Source organism: Tamandua tetradactyla, chromosome 5, assembly GCF_023851605.1.
Source record: "Tamandua tetradactyla isolate mTamTet1 chromosome 5, mTamTet1.pri, whole genome shotgun sequence".
Taxonomy (NCBI): Eukaryota; Metazoa; Chordata; class Mammalia; order Pilosa; family Myrmecophagidae; genus Tamandua; species Tamandua tetradactyla.
The window spans coordinates 108,239,835-108,255,953 of NC_135331.1; the positions used below are offsets into that span (position 1 = coordinate 108,239,835).

General features: G+C 36.3%; 1 protein-coding gene across 1 annotated transcript; it reads right to left on the reverse strand.

Moving 5' to 3' along the window:
• Positions 1-215: 215 nt before the first annotated feature.
• DEFB113 (defensin beta 113) lies at positions 216-1,415 on the reverse strand. The gene is made up of 2 exons (XM_077159227.1): positions 1,182-1,415; positions 216-413 (listed from the first exon to the last, which is right to left on the reverse strand). The coding sequence occupies exons 1-2, from the start codon at positions 1,237-1,239 to the stop codon at positions 220-222; spliced, it is 252 nt and encodes an 83-aa protein (XP_077015342.1). The 5' UTR covers positions 1,240-1,415; the 3' UTR covers positions 216-219.
• Positions 1,416-16,119: the final 14,704 nt, after the last annotated feature.

A 16,119-nucleotide genomic window follows, 5' to 3' on the forward strand; every position in this document is an offset into this window, starting at 1 on the left:
ATGTAATGAAGATGCTACTACCCTTCTGAACTTCTCTTGTACTAATTAAACATTTGACTCACTAGCCATGATATACTTATGTAATTCAGAAAGCCAGGAGACACTTTCTTGAAAATAGATTGTTGAATGTAGAAAGTTTATTTTTATTAACAATCTTGATGGGTTTGTTATGCTATATGTATTAGAACTGTAGTTCTCATCTGTATTCCCCATATAACACTAATATTCTGTATTAGTGTTAGTACTGATGCTTTTGTTGATTGGCCCTCGGTAATCCCGTACCACGCAGCAGGGTTCAACATTGCAGTAATTATACACATATTCCCAGACGTTGCATGAAGTCTTGCAAGCACCACGAACAAGGTAGCATTCTCTTTTTCTCTCTGCAACTTCTCTCATTTTTTTGTCTGAAACTAGGAAAAAGTAGTTATGATCATGAATCCAAGTTTAATCCCTTTGGATAAATAAAAAAAAATAAATAGAAGGAAAGAAGGAAAGGAGGGAGGGAGGGAGGGAGGAAGAAAGGAAGAAAGGAAGGAAAACTCTATATGTTGGGAAAATATAGAGTTTAAAATATAGAGTTAAGCCATTTTGCTTCTGAAATCATGCCCAGCAAACTGCATTGAAGTGCATGAATGTATGGATTCCCCCCACCCCTCTAAATTGATACAATATAAATATTTATTTATCCAATATCATTTCTCTTGCCAATAGCTTTTTATCTGTAAAGTTTTTGGTTTGTACTACCTTTAGAGTAAAAGAGAAAATTGTTCTACATATTTTTCATTCAAAAAAGTTATCCACCTCCCATCCCACCCCACCCCACTGCCACCAATTCCTAGGGCATGTTGTAGAAAGCTGAATTTTGTCAACAGCGATAAGATCAGCATATTAAATTGCTTCCAAGAAGAGAAGATAGTAGGAAGCATCTAGGAAGGTCATATTCTCATCAAAGAATCAAACAAAACGGACAGCTTTAAATCTGTTGGGAAAATATTCTTCCCATCATCTTCTCAACTATCAGCTCCATTCCCTTCTTCTTCCTTGAAAGATATTTCAAGTAAATTGCCTCCTAAGGAGTGCATATGGATTCATCTAGCATTAATTTGTTTATTTTCCAGAATAAAGCATCTATAAAAATATCTTATCCTTTCCATGCTTCACAGATTAACAAATATTACCTGATGGACCACAAGACGCAGTGAAGAGAAAGGCCAGAAAAATGTAAAGTATCTTCATTGCTGTTGTAGTTACTTGAATAAAATTGGGACAGAGTTCAAAATGTTTGAGAGCTGTACGATACTGTGGTAGAAGAAAGATGAAGTCTTGTTTTTATAGTCTTCTTGGGGTGATTACTATTCTCATTAATGTCACCTGTCAAGATTGAGCACATATTTATCCAGTATTGTGAAATAGCAGCGAGTGTAACAGCGGGCTTGCTTCTGTTATGACCTCAATGAACTGAATGTGAACTCATTTCTGGCTATGCAAGCAAACAATGGTCTTCTTGATTACCATTTAATTAAAAGTACATAAATCAACATCATCAAACTATCAGCCACAGAGTCTTTCTGGGTATTTATTGTATGCAAGACAGTGTTCTAAGTACTTTAAATGGATCAACTAGTATAATCTTCCTAACAAATTTTAGGACATAAAAACTTTATTTTCCTTGTGAGGAAACTGATTCCCAGAGATGTCATGTAATTGCTCCCAAATTGAACAGGTAGTGATTGGAAGAATGAATCGAAAGTACGTATGCCAGGGCCCACACTTTCACCTTCCACTTTCTTCACCCTCACAACAGATATTCATTATGTGAAGTTATACTCTGTACACATTGCCTGAGACAGAAACTGTTTCTGGAATTCAATCTTTCCATAAACATTCGAAAGTCTTTCTAGAACAAAGTTCATCTATTATTTTTTTAAAAATGGACATAATTACACCATGTCACTCTTTACACAGCACGGAGTGATTCATTCATAGGGGAAAGCAGTATGGTAAGAGCTAGAAGGAACAGTGGATTTAGAAACGGAAAGCTGAGCTTGGGATCTGACTCTTTAATTTACCAGATGTATATTTTGGACAAATATTCACCTGGCTGTGCCTCAGGATTCTCTCCTTGAAGATGGGGTTGCTAGGATCAGCCATACTTGGATGCTTATGGTAAGGCTTAAATAGATAACATGTGGAAATTGACTTATAAGTAATTGGCATATGAACACAAAAACTATGCCATGTTTGTAAACCTAGGGCCAAGTGTTAAAATTCAAAAAGTTGTATCCTTATAATTTTTTAATGATTTATGTTCTAACTCTACCTGTCATTGAGAAAAGAAAAGACAGGTTACAAGTGTATCTATGATCTGAGACAGTTTTAAAAGCAGTGATTTAGTGGCCTTGTCACTTTTGTGCTTCATCCTTCACTCAATAGGGCCTATATACTTTAAGCCAAACCAAGGAAAAAGCTATTTTCTTAATGTTCTCTCTATATAATACACTAAAAAAGCCCTTTAAATTGCTGGAAATTTAATACAACTTAATGTACATAAGCAGAACAAAAGAGCAAGTAGGAAAAATGCAAAAGAAAATTAAAAGGTGGGGGCGTCGTCTTAGTGAAGGCATGAATAAGAAGATGACTTGGGCCAAAAGGTCTCTTTTACCCCTTATGTGTGGCACTTTCTGCATCTGTCTATAATAAGTCACTACAATCTAGCTGGAACATAAACTAAATTCTTAATAAATTTCATGGTCCTTTTCCTATTTGCTTAAAGCTGAGGTTGGGGCTATTGACATTTGAATCACACAAAACACAAACAAGGACTAAGTTAGAAAGATAGTCACTATCTTCCCAATTCTTCCTAGGTAGGTAGAACCAAAACAGGATGTCTAGGAGAGATGTTAATTTATTACCCACAATGAGTACCCTAAAACTTAATCCAGGAGAACTCCAGATTCCAGATTTCTATACAAAACTTTGTGGGAATTTTTTGAGGAGAAAGGTAGAGACAAAAGTGTGGAAACTGAGATAAGAATTGGAGGTAGTGATTAAGGAAAAGAATTGGAGGTAAGTGATATCTACACCTTTTATATTAAGATGGAGATACATATAAAAAAAATGGTGAGGTGGCAAGCGTTCAGATTGATAGATTAATATTTTTCTTTTTTTTTGTATGCTATATGGTAGGGTCATATTTCATTTTTTTTTCATGTGAGTATCCTGATATTGCAGCACCATTTGTTAATTTTTTTTGGGGGGGAGTGCGGGTAGTGCATGAGCCGGGAATAGAATCTGGGTCTCCTGCATGGGAGGCAAGAATTCTACCAGTGAACTACCCCCACACTCCCCACATTAATATATTTCTAATGAGTTGTAACAGAATTTTGGAGTTTAAGATCAACATTTTTTTGACTTTCTTCTTATGAAGTTAGATGATCATAGGTAATGCCTTTATCATTTAGGGTTGCAGGTAAGAACACTTGGGGTTGTAAATTCTTGGTAGAAGGGATGGTGTACAGGTTTTAAGAATATTGGGCCAAGATGTACCTATCAAAGTTGCTTTTCCAGGCCAAAATTGTGTGTCTGAAACATAGCACAACATTAATGTTGAAAATGCTATAGAGGATACACTGCTGAGAAGAATGTATCAAATGCAATTCTAGTCTAAGAGTTGGCATTAAAAATGACAATTTCTACCACCCCTTTGCATAAAACAGTGATTCATTGTTTTGAGACTGGGCTTTCACTTTCACATTCCAGTAATAAAACAACCTTAGAGTCTCTTTGCATTGCAAAATCATGATGCCATTTCCATTTCGTCTTTTCCTTGCCAACTCCATGAATCATTTCAACTTCCAAAACATGCATATTTCCGTTTACTGGGGGTTGCAAAAATTTAAGATTAAAGATTTGAAGAATTCATTATTGGACTAATTCTTTGTAACATTAGCAGATAGGTATTTCAGGAAGTTTTCATATTTAGTCATAGAACTTTTCTTTCACAGATAAGCTCAATGAGGATAAAATGACTATGAAAACAAAAGATTGCATAAATGCCAATGTTAATTTGAATTAGAATGCAGATTTTCTACCACAATTTCTACTTTTTTCTGCTACAAAAAATTTTATGCAAGATGCAATAATTATTGACAGCACATATATTTAGAAGCCAGGAATCCAAGGGTCTCAACCTTTTTATCATGCCTGATTCTGCTGCACCTTGTTAGCATCTATTGAATGCATATTATGTGTACTATGTTCTACACACTTCTACATAGAAGTAAAGATTTAAACCTCATGAAAACCCTAGGAGGTAGGTATAATGTTTAGTACAACAGACCCTAGGAGGTAGGTGTAATGTCCCCATCTGGACATTAACATCGAAATTTAAGTCACTTCCCCACAAGTCAACCAACTTCTGGTCAATGGTGAAAACTGGATGAAACAGTGTATTGTCAGAGGCCACATTCCTAACCATTACTAAAACTACATCCCAGATCATCTTGGACATTTATCTTTGATTAGACTTCAAAAAGAATTTACAGATTAATAAAATATGCATTTCTGTATAAAAAATATAACAGGTCTTTTGTTCTTACTTTTTCTTTTAAAAAACTGCTGGGGAACACATCTGAAAGCAGAAACTGTGCAGAGAAATCAGTCCTGGTGATTCTGTTTTCAGAAGAACCTAGAGAAATTTTGAAGAGTAGCTGTGCTGGTTTGAAATGATGTTTGCGCCCTAGAAAAGCCATGTTTCAATCCTAATCCCAGTTTGCAAAGGTAACCATTTCTTCTAATCCCTATTCAGTATTGAATGTTTGAAACTGTAGTCAGATCATCACCATGGAGATATAATTTAATCAAGACTGGTTGTTAAACTGGGTTAGGGTGAGGCATGTCTCCATCCATTTGGGTGGGTCTCGATTAGTTTCTGGAGTCCTATAAAAGAGGAAACATTTTGAAGAATGAGAGATTCAGAGACAGCACAGCAGAACAACATAGTCATGAGAAGCAGAGTCCACCAGCCAGTAACCTTTGGAGATGAAGATGGAACATGCCTCCTGGGGAGTTTCATGAAACAGGAAGCCAGGAGAAGCTAGTAGATGACCCCATGCTTAACATAGGCCCTTCCAGATGAGAGAGGAACCCTGACCATGTTCACCATGTGCCTTTCCAGATGAGAGGAAAACTCTGACTGTATTTGCCATGTGCCTTTTCACTTGAGAAAGGAACCCTGAACTTCATCAGCCTTCTTGAACCAAGGTATCTTTTCCTGGATGTCTTAGATTGGACATTTCTATAGACTTGCTTTAATTGGGACATTTTCTCGACCTTAGAACTGTAAACTAGCAACATATTAAATTCCCCTTTTTAAAAGCTATTCTGTTTCTGGCATATTGCATTTAGGCAGCTAGCAAACTAGAACAGTAGCAGTCTCTGGTTTTTTCTTTCTTTCAGCAAACATCTTTTGTTTTTTAACTCAGTCTACATCATCCTTGAGATTTCAAGGAATGGAGAGACTATTGAATATTATGTATTCTCACTGAGCATGAGTAAAAAATAAATTCTCATCTGGAACTCTGGTATGACTGGTTGTTCTTGCTCTATATTATTAACGTGCATTAAAAACTATCTAAACTTTGAATTTTAAAATGGCTTCAAAGATACTATGACGTATGGTCTGGGGGAAAATATTGAACAACATACATGGACTTGTGTGCTTTATCTTGATTTTGGTGAAAAAGTTTACAGTTTACTAAATTCATGTTTTCTGTACTATCTTTTACTCATGAATCATCTTTTAAACATTTTTCTGCATGAAGAATTTGCAGGTTGCTTACAGTCAGACCACAGTGATTTGCTTATAGCCAAACCTCTGTAATTGCAAAGTCAAACTCAGCTGCCTAGTTAATAATAATTATGATAATGATAATAATAGTGATAGCTTAGTACAACAGACATGTGTATCTGTTTTTCAGTTCCAGTACCTACCTTTTCCAATGTGTCAGAAGATGTCTGCACCATACCCTTTCAAAATTGTCCTTGAGCTCAAGGTCCAAGCTTCTGGATGTAAGTGACAGGTGAATGGTGGGAAACAGCCAGGGAGAGAAAATAAGAGAAATGTGGAAATGTGCCAGATTAATAAATGATGAGAACAAATATAAATAATAATAGGCAGGGACCATTACAATTCTACCTTTCTATAGTCATTTCACATCACTAATCTGAAACTCTCCAATAACCATTGCTTAATAGGCACTTAATCAATGCTTACTTAATAAATTTGTCTTTCATGGTGCTACTCATATCTCCTTGTAATATCTTTGTTGAGCCATCAGTTAAGTTGGTTTGAAGAAAGATGACATTCTGCAACAGTCTTGATATGTTTATTATTTTCTGGAATTGTGTATCGAGGCAGCTATCTCAAACTAAGGACATTAAATTAATGTGGTAACCATAAGTTTCACATTTTAATATTTAAAATAGAATATTGACTTTTCTGTTGTGATACCTGGTATTCTTTGCCCTCTCTTCTTACATCTGAGTGGGTTTTAAATCATTGATTATAAAACTCACAATAACAATTACATATTTATTTTACATGGTTTGCATAAAAGCGATTCTATGAGTCAATTCAAATTTTACCCAGATGAAGACTCACTCCCTCTATGAGTCCACATTACTTTAACCTCACCCAAAGATACCTTTTCTTTTATTAAGAGGGATTTTGGCTGTAAGTATGTGGGGTTGTGCATGTGCCTGAATGAGAGAGAGAGAACAAGGAAGGGAGAGATTTAGGCTCCATTATCAGGCACATCAGTGTTACTCCTTTCAAGTGCCTATCCCTCGGGTCTGGGGCGCTCTACTTAGAAGCACGTGGCTGATTTTTTTCTGGTCTCTGCTGCTTCCATGTTGATCTTATCAGAGATGCTTTTGCATTTTTTTCTTTAACCTCATCCTAACAAAAATAGTAACCTTTAGTCCATTTAAATGTCCTTTTGTTTTTATTTGAAATTTTCTTGGTTCAATGTTGGCTCATTGTTGTTATTTATTCATATTGTTTGCTTTTATTAATGTTATTGTTATTTGTCACATTCTAGAATTACTCCATGAGGGTAGGGATTTTTTTTTTTTTTTTTGTATGCTGTACAGCAGGGTCATGTTCTTTTTCCATGTGAATATCCCATTATTGCAGCTCCATTTGTTGAATTTTTTTGTTTGTTTGTTTTTTGGGAAGTGTGTCGACTGGGAATTGAACCTGGGTCTCTGGCATGGCAGGTAAAAATTCTACCACTGAACTACCCTTGTACCCCCAAGCATAGGGATTTTGACAGTCCTAAAATCTTGACTTGTCAGTTCTTACAAGGGAACATAGGACATAGTAGGCATTTAATACATACTGAATGGAGATTGAAATGAAGGTGCTAGCAGCAATTGTAGTATCAATCATTTATACATGCATCAAACTCTAGACAGGGGCAATCCTGAGAAAGTGAATTACTAATCTTTAATATAGTGTTTGACTTTAGGGTCCTGGGAGGAAAAAGTATCAGGAATATAATTTGGTGTCAAATCCTAATGGATCAGAGCCTCTAATCCTAAAGGATGAGGAATTGTTACCTATTTTTTTTCCCTTTTTTACATGTAGAAGATGATGGGGGGGAAACTAATGCTCTGTATTTCTAAATTTAATAGTAATTTATCACTCTGACTATGGGTTGTGTAAAGGGGAGTGAGGAGAAAGTGTCCTAGAAGAGCTTATAAACAGTACATAGAGGGTACTATTTACAATTCCACTTTCTCTTTTTATTTTTATATTTAATACAATTCTTGGTTCTTAGTAGATACTCAGTAGATAACAGTGGGTATTTATTGAATACTTCCTGACCTCATGCTTTGCATTTTTATCTCAATTAAGCATAACAGTGAACTTATGAGACAGCTACTGTTTTTACTGCCATCATTGCACAATAAAGTAGTTCAGGCTTAGAGGCATTCATTTGAAAACTTATTCAGTCATTTCACTAGTCATTGGGTAATTATCATCACTGATATGAGCCCCCAAAACTGTCTGATTCTTGAACCATGTTCTGATTAATGAATTTGTGAATGAACAAATTTTTTTAACAATATTCCTGTTTAGATATCGCACTGAAGCTATTTTTGCTTTAGTAAATGATGTTGAGTGATGAAATCTGAAAATAAAAAGTGCAGTTATGCCAAAAACAGCAAAGAGACTAGCTAAATCAGTGTTTTCTGAGCTTGTTAGTTATTAGAATCAGTTGGGATGATTAAAACAATATATACACATTCCTGGTCACTATTCCAGAATATTCTCATTCTGTTAGTCATATTTTGGATCCAGGAAATTGCATTTTTATGATCCTAAATACTTTTGGTGCCTACCTACCCAGGTCTGGTAAATCTAGTTATACAAAACCAGCTATACTCTCTGTTTTTATCAGGTGTTAACTAACCCAAATACTTTCTTCTTTCATCAGGACAGTCTCATTATTTTCCTTGCTCTAAATTAGTGATGCCTGGAAGACAGAATGAAGCATGTTTTTTTCCACAGGAAGCCTAAGAACACATGAATTCCTCTGTATTGGTATATCAAAGCCACTATTATAATTTGTAAAGTGTGGATGAACCAACTAGTCTTTTTTCCCATTTTTACAATATTCTTGCTGTTTAGGCCTTGGGTAAAGTACAGAACCCTAAGGGAAAAACTGGGAATATAACTAGCCACCTTGCATAGATGATATGAGTATTAAATGATGTAAAGTAAGCAAAATGCATACACGATGAGACCTAATCAATGCTTCTTTCCTTCAAATCCATAACCCTTCCATTTTGACTGTACCAACAGCTCTAGGATTCACAAGCTAGTATCCTACCAGAGAATTTCATCCTTTGATATATCTTTATGCCTCATAAATTAGGAAACTACCTCTGGAGAAAAAAAATATACTCATGAGTGTTTTCATATATATATATATATATATATACACATATGCATATATATATATATATTTGTGTGTGGGTATATGTTATGCACATATTTGTATGGATATATGCACATGAATGTATATATAGACTCAAACTTATGTGTACACACACACACATATACCGACAGATACAGATTCTATTTACAGATGGAAAGAAAATGCAAAAAGAGAGTAGTAATTAAAAAATGAAAAGAATTAAACAATTGAATCTGAGAATACTTGTCAATATTTTCCAAATTCCTTACAGACATCTGTCCCTCAGTTGTGTCACAGGGGTAGCCTAATTTCTCTTTAGTGCTCCGCAGTGCAAAAAGTCCATTTTGTTAAAAATGACTCCAATCCATAGACCATCTGAGAAAATAGCTTCTAATATAAAGGTACACAAATAAGAATTTATTTTTAGGAGTTGAAGCCAAACTAAAGTATACGGAGCTATCAACTGCATGCTCACATCACTTTGACAGTGACCCCCACAATCTCAGAAATGAAGAAATGAGATTGACATAATAGCTCCAAAGTTCTTTAAATAAAATACCTTATTTCTGATTATCCATAGTCTCAGTCTGGTAGCCCTACTGTTTTATGGGAGAAAATATGCCTATTATTTTATAGTAGGCCTAAGTTTCATTCTCACATCTGCTTTTGTTAGTGATCTTTCTGAGGTCCAGTTTCTTCATTTATAAGTGATTTTAATGTCAAACTTACTGAGTTGCACTGAATATTGAATGAAAAAGGGCATGTACCTGACAAAGGACCTCAATAAAAAATACTAATGCCTTCCTATTTCTGTGAGCATTACTCTAGGCTCTAGGATAAAGCACTGAAAAAGATGGACATGCTCAGTCCTCTTGGAGCTTACACAGAGGTGAAAGAAGTCACGCAATAATCAGATAAACAAACAAATTATCTCAAACATGAATCGCTTTGCATAAAACTCTATAAGGTGTCAGGAAAGAGAGTGACTATCAAGAAAGACATATTAAATAGATCAGGATGACCTCTGCCATCTGGGGAAGGGGATGTCTGCAAAATGTGTGTCATGCAGAGGAAACAAGGTAAAAGCCTCAGAGCAAAATGTGTGTGAGGAACAAAATGCAGGTCGGCGGGGTGATGCTTAGTGAGCAAAGGGCTAGTGATAAAAGGCGTCAGAGAGTGGCAGGGGCTGATCCCATAGGAATTTTTTGGACACAGTGAAGAGATGGAATTTATTACGGGTTTGATGGAAACCATTTGAGCATTATGAGTTCACTCTGGTTCCTGGCAAGAGAAAAGTTTGGAAGGGAATAAGAGCAGAGTTAGCGAGGGAGGTAATTTTGGAGAGCATCGGTGTGGTTTATGAAAGGAAAAGATGGTGACTTGGATAAGGTGCATTTTCTTGCTCTTTAATCTTCCCCACATTTTCCCTCTGTTCTCCCCACTTTGAACCTGCCCAGGCTCCTACCTCTCGTTTCTGACTGCAGATGAGAAAAGCCTGTCCCTGACACTCTGACCTGCTGCCTACTGTGGTTTTGGGTCAGATCATCGGTATGCATCTGCCTCCTCTCCTTCCTGCTCAGCCTTGTGTTGAACTCTCTGTACCTTCGGAAGGAACAAGCCCACAGTATAACACACTGAACTATGCGGGAGGTGAGAGGAAAAGGGCTTTTCTGTTATCCTGTGCTGCCTGTGCAATTTAGGGGACAAACATGTCCACCAATAATATTGCTACCTTGTATAGGGTAAAAACAAGACACTCTCATTGGGGATAGTTCAGGCTGGGCGAGGGATGGGTAAAATGAAAAAAAATAGTGAGAAGAAATGCTTTAGAGAGGGAAGAGGGGAAAAAGAAAAGAGGCAGGTGGAAGAGAGAGAGAGAGAAAAGGAGAAAGGGAAGAACGATTGAATAGTGGATAGATGGAGTTCAGGTGTCCCTAAAGCAGTGTTTCTTGAACTCTAATGTGCTTGTGAATTCCCTGGGATGTCGTGAAGATGCAGATTCTAGTTCTGTTCGGTCTAGAGTATGGCTCAGAGGCTGTACTTCGCAGGACTCCGGGTCCTGTGACTACAGGATTCCTGGTCTGCGATCCACAATTGGAGTGCCGAGGCCTCAGAGCACATCATGTAAGCAGCCGTCCCCTCCGTCGGCATTGTGGTCCTAGACCACCCAGCACTGTCACCACAGGGAGATGCATCAGGCTGGAATAATGGGCAGCAATATAAACATGAGTTCTGGCTACACAAATTTCAGGAAAATGAAATTATACAAGTTATTCTTGCTTCCAGTCAGTGAGGTAAGTAACAGTTCAGAGGAAAGAAAATAAATTACAGATAGGGAAGGTGCAGCTCTCTTTAACTTTTTTTTCCCCTGCAAAAGGAAAAAAAAGGAAAAAGATGTCAAAAGGAAAGGAAAAGTATGCTGAATAAGAATATTTATTAGGGAAAAGATACCACTAGATTAGACACACTGAGTGATTTAAATTCAGGTTTAGATTTCAGGTTAGAGTTAAAGATAGAAAAGATGTAGGGTCACTGGTCTTCCTCTAATCTTGTGGTTTCTGATCTCCTTCTAACCTCTCTGAATTTTAATGTCCTACAGTCACAAATTTAGCCAGGATTCTTCATCAGTATCACTTTGCCAGTTCTATGTTTACTTGGATTTTACATGATAATCTGGGTAGTACTTCAGAATTCCTTTCTATGCCTTTCAAAGCAAAAATCCAAAACACGGGTTACTCTAAGGAAATAAATTCCAAGAGAAGGAAAACATCAGAAATAACAAATTTTCATGATTGCTGGGTATTTTCAAACAAGAAGCAACGTGATAGTGTATAGGAAGCTCCTTGGAGTCTGGCTGAGGGTGATGTCCTTATTTATTATTCATCTGTGTGGCACATGGTTCAGTGAACTGAATCTCAGGGCTCACTGGGTGTATGGCTTATCGGGCAGGACCACAGCTGGAAAAATTCACCAGCGTACCTCAAAGAAATTAAAGAGGACCTGCACGCTATCATTCAAGGATTAGAAGTTTGTAAAGAAATAAGTTTGTTAATGGTTTCTGGACAGTCTACTGGATTGTGGTTTTGGATTTTTGATCTCTGAATCTCCAGTTTTCATTGATAAAACCTGAACTTTATTTTTAAACTCTTTCTCCCCAGCTTCCATGATTACCTGTGGAAATACAATAGATCCATGTGGGTGAAATGTACAGAACAATTTGCCTCTAAGCCATGGACATTCTATTTTTGGACACCCGCCTCCAGGTCTCTCCTGTACACTGGCAATGTGCTGCGGTAGCTCCCGTGTTCTGCTTGGTGGCCGGTGTGTTCTCCTTTGAAGAAGCTAGTCAGTCTTCACCACCCTGTGCCCTTACCTGCTATGCATTTGTTCTTGGCCACAGTGATTTTGGTGATTTTGTATTCTCTGTCTTCTCATAACATGGGCCACTCCTCCCCTATACTTTATTTCTGTCATTGCTAATCCAATTGAACTCTGGGTTCCCTTCTCTCCTGAGCAACTTAATGATTCACATTTCAAAGACAACAAATAGAATGTCCTTGCACCCTTACTTTTAAGCATCCCTAGTATGACAGCTGTGGAGCGTCATGTCACTTTCTATCATAACTGTGTTTTTACCAATCCCATATCTTGCATCGCATTATGACTATGTCTGTAATGGCCTCAGTATAAAATCTCAAGACTGTTGCTAGTTCTGGTTGTACTTTCTCCACATTCATAACACATTGATTGCCTTACCTTTCACACTTATCCAGCTTTTGACTTCTTTGTCTGGAATATGCAATTGTCTCCTTCTCATGGCTTTAACTATATAAATAACAATTTTAAAATTAACTTTTGTCTAAAATGTCTAGAAATTCATAGTGATAAGTTTTCTGAATAATCACTCTCTTCCCCATTACCAGAACCCCAAATCCTGAGGTTTTCTGATGTGTGATTTTATCCAATGAAATGAAGTATTATTTTAAAACCAGGAAATATATATGGAACAATCGTGAAAGAAACAAGAAGAGTGGCCTGAATTTGTAGCTCTCATCACATACTACATGAACTATAATACAAAGCAATAATTATCAATAATCTTTTTTGTGTCTGATTTTTTTTTAGCTGAATGTAATCATCTCCTTAATTTTCATATAAACTTTGAAAGACTACGTGATTTGGCTTTTGAACTAGTGTTTTTAAGCTCTTGCGTATATGATGAATGCTCTTGAGTGATCTAATTATTGTAGATGGCAATTGGAAGTGTCATCATCTGATCTGTACAGACCTGTCTGCCAGCATGTTTGCATGCATGCATGCACACACACACACACACACACACACACACACACATTTTCACACAATATTGAGAAATAAGTCATCTAAAATTTTCTATGTTCTGGTAAAAATTGTTATTTATAAGGAAAGATTTCACCACTCAATGTAACTCAATAAAGAGAAAAGTTTAAGACTAAATAGAAGTCTGATGGAAATCCAGCAGAAGCTGGTCTTGGGAAAAGGCAGCTAGAATGACATATTTATGACTCAATTAGTTGCTTTCTTTTCCTGGCTGCTTTGTTCTGTAGGTTCATCTGTTTCCTCATCCTCTGTCTTATAATTGGCTCCCTCATATCCTCAGTGCACAAGTAACTCCATAACATTATCCTCACCAAAAATTGACATAAACTTTCAACTCATGTGTTCAACACTGGTTGCAATAGCCTCTTTCCATTGAAACATAAAGTACACAAAGCATAATTTATTAATCAAAACAAAGATGTGTAGTTATAGTAAAGAAAAAATTATCTCCAATGAGATATAGGTAATTAAAACCTGATTGAATAAAAGCCTTGTAGTTTACATTTATTGAGAGATTAATATGTGGCAGGCACTATGCTAAAAATAGGGTAATTAGGTGTTGCTAACTTCATTTTGTTTATAAAGAAGCCCAAAATTAGAGATGTTTAGTAACTTGCTTAAAGGTTACACAACTAATACATATAGTACTCTACTAGTCCCCAAACTGTCTGGCTCTAGGACATCTGACATCGAGGCCCAAAGAAATGCAGCTGAAACAAGGCAATTCTAACTGAACTGCATATACTTACAGGTAAAAGTGTAGAAGAGGCAAAGTCATCCAAGACAAAAAAGGAACTTTTCTGGAGAAAGCATCTTCCTAAGAATATATGTAAATTAATATAGATGTTGAGAGTATTTGGTAGCAGTAAACTTATTTTAGAAACAAAAGCATCAGACCCTCAATTTGATGCTATTTAGCATTCACATTTTTCCTCTAACTCCAATGGTTCTTACTCCATGTTCATCAAGAAACTTTCTTATCCTGTGTAATTTTCCAATAGAGAAAATATGCACTTGTCAGAAGAACAAAGATGATTAATATGCCGAACAGTATTTTTTTTAGTTTTGAAATTGGCTTCTGGTATTAAATAATTAAGGCTTAAGTTGCCAGTGAGTGTCCTGAACTGATCCGTTCTATGGCACTGAAGAAACACACTTTGTGGTGAAACAGAAGTTCAGATAGAACCTGGCAAAATTGTGCAAGGTAATAGTAGCTTTTGAAGAACTCCACAGAACATACCTGCAAGCCTTCCTTGGCCATAATTCTAGCTTGACAGTCAAAGTTAAAGCATTCCTTAAATGTATGGTGTTGACTTACATGCTGCTTCTGTGGATGTAAAACAGCTTTGGATCACCACGCAACTTTTCCAAATAATGAGTAAAGAAAAGGCAGCAAACAGAGGAAAGGGAAAGGCAGAGATAAAAAAAACAAGGGAGAAGCTTTTGAGAAGCATGTTCAGCAAATGCTACCAGGAAGAAAAAGAGATATTGTTTTTTACAACATTTTAAAAATTTACAGTTGCTAAAATATGCCCTGAACCCAGGCAGTCTTGTGAATGTACAGTTGTGTAGTATGTGTGTGTGTGGTGAAGAAGGGTAGAAATATGTGCTTTCCATTGCCCTATGTCCTTTCCATGGTGACAATGGGAACTTTCTCTTTGTTGTCTGCAACAAACTGTTTTTCCACTGCTGTTGTATCCTTTAGAACCCTTGGTCCATCCTCTCCCCTACTTTACTGCTATTCTTAAATTGGACTCCAAATCCTAAGTAAGATAACCTACAAGTAAGATCTTGGATTTTTCCTGCAGACATAATTTAAAAATGGAAACATGATTTAAAATAAGTTAAAATAACTTACAGTTGCAAAGAAAGATCTTTTATTTCTGCGTCCTTATTTTACAGGTGAGAAAACGAAAGCCCAGAGAACTGAAAAGTCTTTTCCAAGTTAAAGTGATTAAAATATTAATAATATCTTTAAAGTTCTTTTAACTATTATATCCCTTCATGTGATCTTCCAACATCCATCAAATGAAACCTGAGTTGTAGGATTTGTTTGAAAGTAACAGACACCCAATTAAAAGCAGTTGAAGCCTAAATGTGGAATTTGTGATTCTTATACGAAACCAAACCAAAGAGGAAAAACAAGTGTGGGAGCTTGTTAAGATTTGAACAATTAGAAATACTCCCCAAAGTGGCCCAAAATTCCATCATGCTGAAATATTTTATGAATTAGAGGTGACTGCAATACAGCTCATCACCCATGAAATTCCGTCTCAATAATTGTAGTAACTTTTTCTCTGCATATAGGCTTCATGTTTGCCTAATTCTATCATAAAGACGGGGAGCAAGAAGTATTATTAGATTTCCAGAAACACCAAACCAATTTCCTAATGCTATATGAATGGAGAAGAAACATTTTAACATTCCCAGGGAAAGACTGTACCATGGGAGTCATGTGTTCGACTTTTAATGTCATGGTCATCAGGGAGCAAGAATTATAAGAGAATGTTCCACTCCTAATCGAATCTTAGGACAAGAATAGTGGGAGAAGTTCTCCAAAATGGGAAGCATAACATGAACAGGGCAATAGAAAACTTGTTATAAAACCAAAAGTCAAATGAAATTGTGTCTACTCAGGTAGAAAGGAATCATTTTATTATGTTACATAAGAGAGAAGAGATTCTAATCATTAACAGAGACAAAATTGATATTCATGTGCTTTTCCACATATGAGAAATGTCCTTGTCTTTGTGTTACTTTACAGAATTTCCCA

Coding starts and splice junctions, on each gene's coding strand:
- DEFB113 (XM_077159227.1), bottom strand. CDS start 1,239: ATGAAGATACTTTACATTTTTCTGGCCTTTCTCTTCACTGCGTCTTGT. Junction 414..1,181: donor TGCGTCTTGTGGTCCATCAG/GTAATATTTGTT, acceptor ACTTTTTCCTAG/TTTCAGACAAAAAAATGAGA.